General features: G+C 41.5%; 1 protein-coding gene across 1 annotated transcript; it reads right to left on the minus strand.

Annotated features, from left to right (window-relative positions):
- Positions 1-1,327: 1,327 nt before the first annotated feature.
- Positions 1,328-3,372, minus strand: LOC136181310 (radiation-inducible immediate-early gene IEX-1-like). The gene is made up of 2 exons (XM_065962413.1): positions 3,053-3,372; positions 1,328-1,964 (listed from the first exon to the last, which is right to left on the minus strand). The coding sequence occupies exons 1-2, from the start codon at positions 3,327-3,329 to the stop codon at positions 1,816-1,818; spliced, it is 426 nt and encodes a 141-aa protein (XP_065818485.1). The 5' UTR covers positions 3,330-3,372; the 3' UTR covers positions 1,328-1,815.
- Between the last annotated feature and the right edge of the window lie 10,887 nt (positions 3,373-14,259).

Raw genomic sequence — 14,259 nt, forward strand, 5'->3', positions numbered from 1 at the left:
ACAGCAAAGAGAACTCCCATGATTCCCCGTTCAACGTCATCTTTTGTTATTGTTTTGATAGAGAGCCCCCTGGTGGTGGGATCCACACACTGTGATTGATTTCTGTTTCTTACCCCTTTAGATTGTTATTTTCTTACACATTACACCCCCCCCCCCCCACCCCCCCATGTATCAATGATGTCTCCTCTTGTATGACTATGATATTTACATTACCTTTTATTACAGCATCACTTCTACATACTGAGGCATGTTCAGACACGCTGACTTTCTCACAGTGAAACCAGAAACCAGACAGTCGCATATTTCCTCCCTCACTTCACTCTGTTTCACGCATGTCTGCGTGGGCCGAGCGAGGGATTACCTTATCTCTGTGAATCACTGCAGAGACCCCTCTGCTCAAAGTGCCTCAGGACACATCAGCACGTTTGGTCGTTGATGACGGAGGTGGAGCTCTCGGGTGTCAGAGCAGAGAGCCGGTTGAACCAGAGTCTGATCATTCACAGTTTTTACTGAACACCAGACAGAAGACAACGTGTTCTCAACTTTGACTTTAAATCAAATTTACACCACTGTGAGAAATAAGACTATTAAAAACACAACAGTTGTTCAATTATTTCACTTTCACCTGATTATTTTTGCATATTTTTATTTACACTTTAATAAATAAGTATTTAATTCTTTGTGAGTGAAGTTGGAGATAATTTATCTGCCTAGAGCTCTCGAAGGAGGTCTAGTCTCTGAATCTAAAGCATTTTGACTCAGTCTTGTCTCAGTCTCAGACTGGGCAGACTCTGAATTTTAAATAAAGACCAGTCAAGACCGCCACCGATGGGCTTTTTTTTCCACTTCATTACTTTGATTAGAAGGAACACTCCTCTTTCTAAAACAACAAATAACTTCAATTCATTTGCAATTTGGTTTGCCCCCCCCAGTTAAAACCATATCTTTCCTGGTGTTACGGTCTAAGTGAGTGACACGCCCCCTGCACACAAGATGATGAATTTTCACTGACATTTACGGTCTTGGTCTTGTTCTTGGTCTTGTCTCGGTCTCTCCCTGCCTTGGTCTTGTCCTGGTCTCGATCCCTAAATGTCTTGGTATTGTCTCAACCTCGTAGCACTCTGGTCTTGGTTAGTGTGGTCTTGACTACAATACTCTAAACTGATACTAAAAGTTTAAAGTCTATTAAAATGTCTCAAACAAGAACAATGAAGTTGAAAATAATAATAACAAAGATTGAGATAATCAAGTAAAGTACAAGTTCTTTGTACCTCGCAAGAATTGTACTTAATATCACTGCGCAAAAAAACAAACACACAGACAAATTTAAGGACTTTTTATTCCACAATTTTGGATCTAAGTATCAAAAAGTTCTTGTACATGTGTCATGTGTAATGTCTTGCACAATTAAATAAAACGGTAGGTTTGATGTGCTGAAGAAATGAAAAAGTTTCTCCTTGTGCTTGACAAAGTCTGTTTTTATGTCCAGTCTTTTGCAGAAAGAGAGCACATCATCGTCAGCATAGTGGCTGAACCAGTTCACTCGTTTAGATTCAATGTGAATCAAACTGTACAGATGTTAGAGTCAGAGGTCTGCAGCTTCAGAGAAATAAAGTCTGACAGTGACCAAAAACACTGTCTCCCAATAGTCAGACCAGTGTGGATGGATTGTTTTACAGTCAGTGAATTGAACTTGTTGATCTGTGACTGGTGTTTCTCTTATCATCTGCAGCTTTTTACATTTTTCTCCTGTCCAAGCTCATCCAGTGTCTTTGGCAACAGAAGCTGATGTGTGAAACATAATTTGCTTCTCAATCACGCCACCACACACTCCGTCTCTGAAGCTCCGCCCATTGTATGGACCCTCCAAGGCTCCTCCCCCGTCCACCCCTGCACTGTGCCCAGGCTCCCATCACCCTCCTGGGACAGAGATGCTGCTGGTGCTGGGCTCTGGTTCTGGAGATCTGCAGATTCACAACAGAGAGAATAATTCTTTTTTCAGAATTAAATCAGAAGAACATTTAGGTGCAGGATTTGAATGCATTGGTCCCTTATTCAGTAGATTGCTAAGATAAGGAGTGGCTTAGTCCCTCAAGGGGTCAGTCGTGGGTTTGATGAAAAGATTAAGCTCAAGATCTTTTTTAAACATGGAATGCAGATACAGGCCTCGTGAATATAACAGTGATTGCAGTTTATCATTTTGCACCCAAACCTTCATATTTTTCTAAATAGTGCCAATTACTTTTAGTGGACAGGCCTAACCACATGTTGAACTTTTTGCATTTCATTATTTGGTTTTAGTAAATATTCTACCTTAGGCTGAAATCAGACATCAAACGGAGACACACACATATGTCTCCTGGGTGAAAGAGACAAAGAGAACAACAAAAGAGTTTTGCACACCTAGCGTAATCATCTCTTAACCCCGATCCTTTATTAAATTGAAGTGTTGCAAATCCCACTTTCCCCTTAAAGCCGACTCCTGCCTTGAACCTATTAGGCCACACCTGAGTAATTAAGAGGCCTGCTGCAGGCCGTGCTCACTCCGTTTGCTGCAGCGCGCTGAGCTGCATGACGCGTTGCCGACTACTCCACGTGTCAATTGTAGAATGGACATTGTTTGAGTGAGTGTTTTGTTTATTAATGGGCAAATATGCAGGTGTGTGCATTCACAGGATTGTTAAGTTTATTAATTTGTGGCCCTAATTAGTGTTTTTTTGTTTTCCTTTAAGCTTTAAAATCTTGCCACCCCTGCATGAGTCATTTCCACCAGTTGAACCAACCAAGTCAAAAAAAGGTTTGGGCACACCCCTGACTTTGGGGGAAACAAAATCTAAATCAGATGCAAAGTTTACACGTACATATGGTCAGACTTGTAGTATTTATCTGTAAATCATAGGGAGTTAGCATAACTACAGCCCTGCCAAAGCCAATGTAGTCTTACTGCCACAAAACCAAAGAGGTCTTGCCTACATTTACAGAACATTTGGCTAAAATGATTCATTATTTTGTGTCATGATCTTGCCTCGGATCTTAATATTTGCAAACCAACCTGCACAGGTGTGGCTCTCTTCACTGTAAATCTGCAGGAAGACGACTGCAGAGAGGAGCAGCAGCCAACGCAGAGCCTGATCCGGGGCCTCCCTCAGCTGGGGCTTCCTGCTCTGACAGGCCGGGTACAGGACCCTGCGGGGGCGACGACCTCGGGGAGGAGAGGGACGCAGGGAGGAAGATGATGAAGAACTGGAAAAGGAGTTGAAGGTGATGGTGCTGGTTGCTTCCAAAGGCCCCAGAGCTACAGGGAGCAGTCTGCAGGAGGAGGAGGACATGATGGATGTTTGGTGAAGTTCTCTCACTGTCAGGAATCTTTTGCGGCTTCTTTGGAATTTGGAATCCCGGTCTGAATCTCTTACAGTCAATCAGTCCTGTTCCAAAGAATTTATGCTACAACTCTTTAGGTGCTCATTTTTTTCCCTCTCTCACTTCTGTCAGTCTTCTATCACCAATCAACTCTGCTCCTTATGACCTTGACTTTTCTTGCATCCCTTTCTATTCCCCTCTCTTTTACCTGGAGTCCTCTCTGTCACTTTCTCTTTTCCTCGCTCGTGAAGTCTTTGTCCAGGCTAAATCTACTTCTTAATCCACCACTCAGTCTATTTAAATATGTGCAAAGTAGGTGTTGTCAGCTTGCTTGCGGCCAGGTAGGCCCCGCCCACCTCTGGAATTGATGTTGTGACTTGAAATTATTTTTAGATACACGCAAATTCCTTCTTCCCCCAAAAGAGAAATCCTCCTCCTTTTGTGTCTGCAGAAATGTTTCAGTGCTGCGGGGAAATCCCTGATGCAGCCGCACGAAGGGCTCGCCTCAGAGGGGGAAGATGAGGACATCCTGAATCTCATTGTATCGTTTTTTATCATCATGTTTCCTTCAGAAAGATGGAACGATATGTGGTGGAAGCTGTGCTGCTGTAGTGCACAAAAATAGAGAAAAATAAAAGAAACGAGTCTTTGAATGAACATGTGCAGACAAAACGCCGAACTGATCTTGATGACCTATGTGCAAGACAGCTCGTTTTTTGTTGCAGTTTCTGAAATGTTTTGTTCCTTATGGAGTTTGAATTGAAGATTTTAAGGGCGAGACTTCAGGAGAGTCATAATGCAGAGATGAGCTGAAATAATGTATCATTTGAAGGTGAAAATCTGCATATCTGTGTCATTTATGTCACACCTAAATACGCCTCCTAGTGTCGAGTGGCTTCATTCATAAAGTAATAATTTTTACTCCAACCTCACGCTGAGGGTACGATGTTCAAATGCTGTTGTGTTGTACTGCTGCGTTCCAGACTGAGAGTCATTTAAATACAGGACTAATTCTTACAACTTAAACATTTCTCAGCTCAGGATTTTAAGAGCTATGATTGACGGAATGGGAAGTTTGGGGGAAAAACATTTTTTTTTAGCTTGAGATATAACCTGATTTGTTTGTTGTTGTGAAACATAAATAAGGTGAAATAATGAGATTTTATGTTTATAAAACGTACACCTTAAAGCAAGAATGTGCGACATTGTACACATAAATAAATCATAAATCAAGTTTATCCTGTGTAAATGTGTCTCTGGTTCATGACTGTCTACAATGAGTGAGAAGCTCGAGTTGCGCTGGCTGTGTTGTTGTCAGAGCCGTGTTTACATGGACGGGACGGCTGGCTCCTCCCCTTGTGTATAAAAGCTGTTTTAGTCGAGGACTAGAGAGAAGAAGATACTCACTTATTATTTAGATGTCATGTAAGAGTTTTTAGATCACGGTCAGTCTGAGTCAATTTACACGCAATGTGAAGCTACGAGCTAACTAAAGAGCGCTAACATTAGCATGCTAACACAACAATGCAGGATTTTTGGCAGTGTGGAGGAGGTGTAGCCAAACAGCAGTTTTGGTTTTATACTGGTGCTGAAGGGGATCTCCTCCTCCCAGATCTGGATCAGGGCATCAGTGAGCTCCTGGACAGTCTGTGGCGGTACATGGCGCTGTTGGGTGTACCGATACATAATGTCCCATAAATGCTCAATTGGATTTAGGTCAGGGGAACAAAAGGCCCATTCAATGCCACCAAAGCTTTCCTCATCCTGGAACTGTCAACATACTTTTGCCACATGAGGAGGGGCATTGTCCTGCACCAGGAGGAACCCAGGACCCACCGCCCCAGTTTAAGGTCTGGCAATCGCTCTGAAACAGAAGCGTGCACACAGCAGCCTTCTGGAGGTCATTTTGTAGGGCTCTGGTTGTGCTCCTCCTGTTCCTCCTCACACAGTGGAGCAGATAGCGGCTCGGCTGCTGGGTTGATGCCCTTCGACGCCCCAGTACAGGTCTCCTCCTGTAACTGCTGGTCTTCTGGTAGCTTCTCCTTGTTGTAGAGACTGTGCTAGGAGACACATCAAGCCTTCTTGTGATCACACGTATAGATGACGTCATTCTGGAGGAGCCAGAGTAGTTGTGCAACCTGATCGGGCTGCAGGTATTGCATCATGTTGTAACTTTTATTTTCACCAAATTTTACTTAGTGTGTGTACTAAAATGATTTCTCTGACCTCTCCTTGAATCCTCTCTTTGTTTTTATTTCCTCTCCTCCGCTTGTACCCTCACTTTACTGTACCTTGTCTCCTCTCCTCTCCTCTCCTTTCCTCTCCTCTCCTCTCCTCTCCTCTCCTCTCCTTTCCTCTCCTCTCCTCTCCTCTCCCTCTCCCTTTCCTTTCCTTTTCTTTTCTTTCCTTTCCTTTCCTCTCCTCTCCTCTCCCCTCCTCTCCTTCTCTTTCTCTTTCTCCTTTCCTCTCCTCTCCTCTCCCTCTCCCTCTCCCTCTCCCTTTCCTTTCATTTCCTCTCCTCTCCTCTCTTCTCCTCTCCTCTCCTCTCCTCCTCTCCTTGCGTGTGGACCTGGTTTTATTTTCCTCTTCTCTCCTCAGGCCTCGACCACAGAAAGTCTCTCTGAGTCTTCAGGAATGTTTTTGAGTTGCTTTGATTACCTGCCTGCTTTTCTCTTTGCACGCAAACACACACAGGACTGCATGCAACACACTGTTTCTCATTATTTCATTTCTGTATGTGATGTACAGGAATCAAGCACGCACAGAGCTGCTGCATGCAATATCGACACCAGATATGGCACACTGCTTACACACACACACACACACACACACACACACACACACACACACACACACACACACACACACACACTCTGCAGGCTGGCTAGCAACACATGAACACCTTCATCACACACAATGACTCAATATCATAATTCAATTACGTATCATATTTCAAAGTGAAATCAAATACTTTTAAAACTGTCAAAAGATCAGAACATTTTATCTCCATGAATCACTGACCTTAAATAGTTAATCACATTTTCAGTTTCAAATTCCATATGTTTTGCATTTTAAAACTGTGTCATGCTGTTATGTTGAATTTTTTTACCATCTCAAGCTAAGGGTACTTTTTGGATACAATCGTGCTTTTATTTTGAAAGACTCTCTGGTAGAGTGAAGGTTAGGACAGGAAGTTAAGCACAAAAACAGGAAGTGGTTAGGGATCCCAAACTGACGTCAAACAGCTCAAAGGAACGGTGAGAAAGGTCAATGTGTGATGTCATAAGGTGGATATGACTTTGGGCTCGTCAGCTGAGCTGTGTGAGAGTTTGTTCAAGTGAAATGAGACATTCAAAAGACGCAGCAGTGTCCTTCTTTTACATCACTGAGACTACAGGGAGATGTTGGCTTATCTACAGTGCACATACATGTAAAGGGAAATAACCACATGCGATAAATGTGATTAAAAAGAAATTATGCATTTATTTCCAAAGATATCTATCTAGAAAAATAAGATATTTATACGCACATCATGAAGATGCAAAATCATCAGACAGAGGAAGAAGACATGCCTGCACACTCGCTCTAATGCCACAAAAAGTTTTAATTCATCACAACGTTTTGACCACAGGTCTCACCTAAAGAAAACCTGTGGTTGAAACGGCATGTCTTCTTCCTCAAAGATATCTATCATTAGGAGTAAGCTTGAATACATATTTCCTTTGGCACCATGAAAAACTAAACCAAATACTAAAATCTAACAGTATTATGGTTCAACGCTTGTTGTTGCACAGTGGCATCCAACAAGGGTCAAACATTGTGTTTTATCTTGAAAGATGCCTTGATGCCCCTCCAGTTTTTAACCATTTATTGTCTTTTCACTTGCAGGTCGTTGAAGAAGCACTGAATGAGAATAGTTTGTCATTTGACCTGATTCCCAAACCTCACAGAACACTCGTCCAACCCTAAACAATGTCCAACTAAATTTGAAGCATTTTCCCAGTTTGTGTGGTTTTGACTTTAAAAATATCAGAAACATACTTAAAGTTTAAACACAACACAGCCGCCTGCTGCAGTGAGAGACAGCGCCCTGAAAACACATGAAGAAGAAAGCAACAGTGTGACTGCAGAGAGGACAAAAGCAAAGTGGATGGTGTATCTGCACATTAAAATATAATAAAAATGCAGCTGGTTGATACATGGTCTGTCTCTCTGTCTCATCACATCCTGGCCCTCTTGCATCTCGTTCTTTGGACTCCTCTTCGGTTCAGGCACCAACAGATCAGATGAGTCCAAACCCTCAGAGACGGTCTGACTGTGATTCACTGAGGGAGTGGCGGAGGTTCAGGCCCTGGCCAAAGGGAACACATTCTTCAATACTGTGTTGTATTTATCTTTGTGCCCACACCCAGAGTCAGTGAGCAGCAATGAAAATAAGCAGTATATACAACAGTCATTAACGGAGAAGATCAAAGATGAATTTATGATCTACCGTCTCTGACCACAATGTTATGAAATGAAACGGTCGATTCAAAGCTGAGGCAAAGCTTCAGATTTACTTTTGGGCTTTTTGCCTTTATTCTATTGGACAGTGGATAGGGTTGGAAGGTCGGACTCGAACCATGGCTGTCCGCTTGTAGGCCTACATCCTCCATATATGGGGCCCAGCCTAACAGCTAGGCCATCTGCGCCCCGCACCATTTGTTTTAAGGTACACAAACATCATTAACATGCTCACAATTATAATCAGGTTGATGCTTGGCAGGGATTTCTCGCCATTTTCTTTTAGCCTGATGTTCACATCAATATGCTTATGTGTTCAAAATGTTAGAATTTATGAACGTGAACATTTTCTCAACCGTAAGAGTTAATACCGATGGTGTCTTTACTCAGCAGCCTCTACCATCAGTGTGTGAATGTGTAGGTGTGACCTGCGGTGTAAAAGCACTTTGAGTAGTCAGAAGACCAGAAAATAAATATTCAAGCTCAAGTCCATTTAACATTCTAACTGAGCAAAAGTACCAAAGTTTATGAGATATGCTGTAGACCATTTTCTTTGAGCCTGATGCTAACATTAGCATGCTAACACAGTCATTTAAACAATGCTAACATGGTGATCATTCACAATGCTAATGCAAACTGGCACATTGTAGAATGTAATGTCTGTTCCTGCAGGGGGTGCTGGCAGCCCGCCGATGGAGGTCTCCATGCTGGAAATGCTGACTCAGCCTAACTCTCTGTCAACCTAACGCCACCAAATGAAAGTCTGACTCAAATTGAATCAAAACAAATCTGATTAACCTTTTTGTTAAGAGGTGCTGAACTGAAAAACAGCAGCTATGTGACGCTACGTGATCGGAAAATGCCGAGTCACGGAAATCATAGTACGTGAAATCAGTCACGTTCACCATGTCCAGCAGTGCAGAGTGTTTGTTCATGTATAAGCTCCTTCTGGCTCACACTGACAAAATGAAATGCTTCCACTGAGGCTCTGTTTTCTTTGATTAAGCTTCTATTGTTAAATTCTAAACTCTATTAAGAACACAGTGTGGTGTTCACACTCTCAAACCCTCCGCTGAAACAACGTAAAGTACGTCAGTGGATTGTATTCGCCGAGCGGTAATGTCACCCTTTTGTTCACGCTGCATGCCAGTGAAACTTTATACGGCTTATGTTTGACATCAGTGTGTTTCTCAGAGACTCTGTTGGACGCATGCACACCAAAAATAGCCCTTGTTTAAAAAGAATAGAGTGTTGTCTTAGTGCACTTAAGACTAATAAGAGAGAGATTCCTCTCACCTGACGTTAGTGTTCATCGCCTGACCTGAGACGGCTTCACATGTTCAGACTTCATAATATTTAAATATGTGAAATCTCATTAGAGTCAGTAATTGCTGTCTAAAAACAGATTGGTGATTGGGACTGTAATTTTGCTGTCAAAGGAGGAAAGACATTCTCAAAGCATAGCAACTAATCTGGAGTCTAATGATGATAATTACAGCTGCAGGTGGGGCGTAAAAATGAGTGTGTTGGAGGATGACTTCATGTGTTTGTCATGTTGGCATGACAACCGATGAATGATGAGCAGAAATTACCTCTGCAGAGTTGGAGAAAAAACATCCAGTAACGTCAAAATAGTCCCCAAAATTGACTTACTGAATATTAATATGGTCAGTAGGGGTTGCACAGACTGACTTTACAGCTGTGTGATGACCTTAATGCCTGATGTCGACCACTCAATTATCAGGATAGAAAACCTTAAACTGCGACTGAGCAGGACTATGACAGTGAGGAGGCAAGTGTTTCCCACGTCTGACTTTTTCTCTTTGCACTCCCTTCTATGGAAGTTGCAGCACAGGTGTTATTGTTGCATACTTCATTGCAGCTGTTGCAACCTTCTGTTTCTTTATGTGTTAAACATCACTGACATGACCACATCGTATAAGGCACGTCGTGAGAAAATTGCATTGAATTGGGACAATAAGAAGAGCATTAGATGCAGCATGAGGGGTTGGGTTTCCTTAGTGTTTAATGAACGTCTGACAGCCAGCGAGCAAACAGACTACAGTGGATGAAAGGTGGATTCCCCCCGCTGCACTTTAAGAGCACATGAATGAAAATTCCCACAAATAAAACGAGGTGAAGCAATTTTTCACAGAAGTGAAGAGAAGGGGTGCTGGTGGTGCATTGGGTAGTGCGCGCGCCCCATGTATGGAGGCTATAGTCTTCCAAGCGGACGGCCCAGGTTCAAATCCGACCTGTGGCTCCTTTCCTGCATGTCATTCCCTCCTCTCTCTCCCTGATTTCCAACTCTATCCACTGTCCTATCTCTCCATTTAAAGCCCAAAAAATAAATATTTTTTTGTTTAAAAGTGAAAAAAAGAGGGTTTTTCACCTACTGAGAAAAATGAAACTACTTGACCTTTGCTCTCTCACCTATTTGCTCCAGTTAGGAATCACACTTGGAAATGAGAAAAAATCATGTAAACAAAGTGTGTTTGCCTCCTCACTGTCATAGTCCTGCTCAGTCACAGTTTTAGGTTTTCTATCCTGATAAGTGAGTCGTCGACATCAGGCATAAGGGTCATCACACAGCTGTAAAGTCAACAAGTCTGTGCAACCCCTACTGACCATATTAATATTCAATCAGTCAATTTTTGGACTATATTGATTATTTTTGACTATTTTTTAAATTCTTGTTGAGTGAAATTCTCCCTCTCTTATCCCTGCATCATCAGGCAGATATCACAATCTGACAACAGAAGGAGCTCATATTTGAGACTATTTGATGTGTTAAATCAGATATTTGCTGTGTGTGCAAGTTTAATTATAATCTGCCATGACGACCAGGAAACAAACAGCTGACAGATTTGCATGCAGCTAAGATAAAAGCAACGTTTGGAGAACTATTTTGATGCGTGTCTCCTCCCTGCTCTGTTTGCAGCCTGCAGCACATCTCGCTCTTTTTTCAGCTTCTGTTGATCTGTTGCTGCAACCACGACAAACACCCCTGCTTGTGCTGTTGGGACTAAAAACATTTAAGGTTTTGTTTTCTGCCCTCAAAAGTCTATTAAATGATCCAACAGTTGCAGGAGCTGCAGCAGACTTTTCTCTGGAGAAAAAGGCAAACAAGTCATACTCATGATGCAACACAAGTCTAATCAGGGAAATCCTTCCATCCTAAACACCTCTGCCAATCACCCCCGTCAACAAGTCATTCTTGTACTTCTACTTGAAATTTTAAATTTCATATTTTTTTGGAAATGTGATCAGCATCGCCCTAAAAAAAACCTGTTCTATTATCCATTTTGATAAAACACTGAAAGTCTTTTGGCTCCTCGAGGTTAATGTTTGATATCTTTTGATGGTATTCGATGATGATTTTTTTCTATTGTTGTCTCTCATTTGTTGACTATGTATTCAGTAGCTGATGTGTACTTGTTTGTTCTTTTGTTCCACACTTAGGAGGTAAACATGTCAGGATCTAGAAGATATAAAACACTTGAAAAAAGTGCAGAACAAACATCAATATGAGACAAGCAGGAACTGGAAACAGGTTTTCTTTGATCTTTGCATGAAAATGGTCCCTGAAAGCAGCTTTGGATCATCTCAGGATTAACATTTGGGTTTTGCTTCAATGAAATGATATTTTTGGGAGTCGTTTGTCTCCACTCATCTGCCTGCTCATTCTCCACACCCACATTTTTCACCACAAACTGCTTTTGTCTTCCAGCGCGTGTCTCCCTCTGTCCAACCCCTTCCTACTGAGGGAGACATATTTCTCTCACTTTTCGTGCAAAGGGCACATTATTCCTGTTTTAGAGGAATCATCCTCCCGGGCTTAACTCGACTGGGCGGATGCAGATGGAGGACATAAATACATCCAAGGAAAACAGACGGCAATACAGAGACAGCCGAGGTACAGTAAGGCGGCCTCAGGCGAGCTGAATATTTGTGAGAGGTGGAGGTATAGCGTGCAGGACAGCACACAGGTTATGACAGTGTGCAGAGGAGAAACCTCAGTTATGAAGATGACTGATTGTACCTGAAGGTATCCTCACACAGCAAGTTCATGCTGAGCTCTGTGAACTCAGGTTCAACTCTCAGTCGGGTCGGTTACCAAACGTTTCACGTTCAGAAGTTAAAAATACAGGAGCAGAATCTAAAGTTAGAAGGAGGACATACTGGCTGCTGCATTGTTGTCAGAGAAGCACTTCAACATAGCATGTTTACTTAATGTCTGATGATAGAGTGAGGTAATTTTAGGATTTAATTCAGAGGATATCTTATTCTCACTGCTGAAAATGTAAACAGAGTCTGTTTCTGCAGCGTGCAGCTTATCACCTCGTCCGACCTGTCCTTTCCTCACCTCACGTGGGCACTCCCATCCAGCAGGTCTGCTGACACAATCCTCCTGTCTTACTGACGGTCTGGTTTGTTTTTTAGGTCATAAAAAGACATCAGAGATTATTTTAGTCTGTGTCATAGTTAAAAACTACCACGTGAGCTAAGTATACTTACACGTAAGTATTTAATGTTACCTTTGTTTGTGAGGTTGTGTGTGTGTGTGTGTGTGTGTGTGTGTGTGTGTGTGTGTGTGTGTGTGTGTGTGTGTGTGTGTGTGTGTGTGTGTGTGTGTTTGGGTTAAACACAGTAATTACAGAAATACACATCAGGCAGCCACACACTGAGGGAACACCTTAGTCTTTAATGAACAGGTATTAATAGAGCTGTGGGTTGGTTGTGTGTGTGTGTGTGTGTGTGTGTGTGTGTGTGTGTGTGTGTGTGTGTGTGTGTGTGTGTGTGTTGGTAATATGACTAAGCAATCCACAGGGAAGAAATGAATGAGCGAACTGATTCAGACTAAAACACCAAAGGTTTGCCGTTTTGGTAAGCGAACGTAAACTGCTTGGAGTTTCGTCCACACCTGCCATATTCACCGGTCTAAATGGAAACAGTTGCTGAAGTGTATCCACTCCCAAACTCACCTGCACGCTGTCATTGGCTGGGGGAAACCAGAAACGCCCTGAGTCAACCAAAACATCCAAATTATAGTCAGTGGACAGGGTCTCTGCAAAGTTTTTGGACGTGCATGAAATATATATATCACTATATGTCACTCGTCAATGTCACTTTTGGCCTATCAGCCAATCAAATCAAGTAGGAGGCGGGCTTTACCTACCAGAAAGAGAGCTAACTGAAGAGATAGTGGAATCCACTGGCAGATGTTTTTTTTCAGGTGGGAAATGCTACTTACTCTACCTTTGATACATTAAAAATGAAACTCTAAAGTAATTAATCGTGTGAAAATATTTTAATAAACTACTTGATTAAAAAGAGATTATAATAATGATGAAAGTAACAATAATGGTAACAGCACTGACAGCTGATTGTCAGTTTACTTTTGAATAGAGCGCAACCTTCCGAGCATTCACTGAACGCAGCATCTCCTAGCAACAACGTCAGTTAAATTAAAGTGCTGTAAACTTTAATACAAAAATACATCAACAAAGTGTTTAAACGCCGAGGCTGCAAAACGTTTGGAGAAAAACAACATACAGGAAAACACGAACACATCGAGATGGAGGATACAAACAGTGCAGACGAGAGAGAGACATCCTTATATTTAACACAAATTCAATATTTGGACAAGACGCTGGAGGGGTAAAATAGATCCTCAACGATTTCTTTAAATATATATATTTGATGTCAACTGTTAATGTAAGCGTTAGTATTCTGCCTTGTGTATTTAGGCAAACAATGTCAACATGCCACTTTCTTTATTTGCGTAACTAGTGGCATAACGTTAGCCGGTGTTACGTTGTAATACGTGACCGTGTTATCTGGTGACTCTCGTCCGAATGCAGGTGTGGAAATAGCAGTTACCACAGATGTTGAATACGAAAAGTGTCACAGCGAATGCCTATTTGATTATTATTATTATTATTATTATTATTACACTTTTTTTAAATAATTATTATTATGTCATAATATGTTATATTGTTATATAACTGTCATACTGGGAATTACATGAGGATGTGAACTACGGGAGCCCAGAGGGAAAGGCGGAAAAAATTGTTCGAAACCACAAATACGAATGAATCAATGTATTGCCATAGCTATAAAAAATAATGTTTTAAGTGTAATAAACAATTTAAGCGACTTCTGCTAAACCTATAGTAAATAGTACTTATAGTATAAACCATCAGGTATATGCCTACATGTTTTCATTGTTTTGTTATTGTTTTCTGAAAACTTCATTTTTATTTACTGTAAAACATTAGAAAAGCGAGTATATCATTTTAAAAGTTAGGTTAGATGAAAAGCAGATGTGTCTAATTCAAATGCTGTATTTATATTTAACTCACATTGTTACATAAAAATAACCTTAGAACTAAC

Source organism: Labrus bergylta, chromosome 2 (assembly GCF_963930695.1).
Source record: "Labrus bergylta chromosome 2, fLabBer1.1, whole genome shotgun sequence".
Lineage (NCBI taxonomy): Eukaryota > Metazoa > Chordata > Actinopteri > Labriformes > Labridae > Labrus > Labrus bergylta.

Coding starts and splice junctions, on each gene's coding strand:
- LOC136181310 (XM_065962413.1), bottom strand. CDS start 3,329: ATGTCCTCCTCCTCCTGCAGACTGCTCCCTGTAGCTCTGGGGCCTTTG. Junction 1,965..3,052: donor AGAGAGCCACACCTGTGCAG/GTTGGTTTGCAA, acceptor GTGAATCTGCAG/ATCTCCAGAACCAGAGCCCA.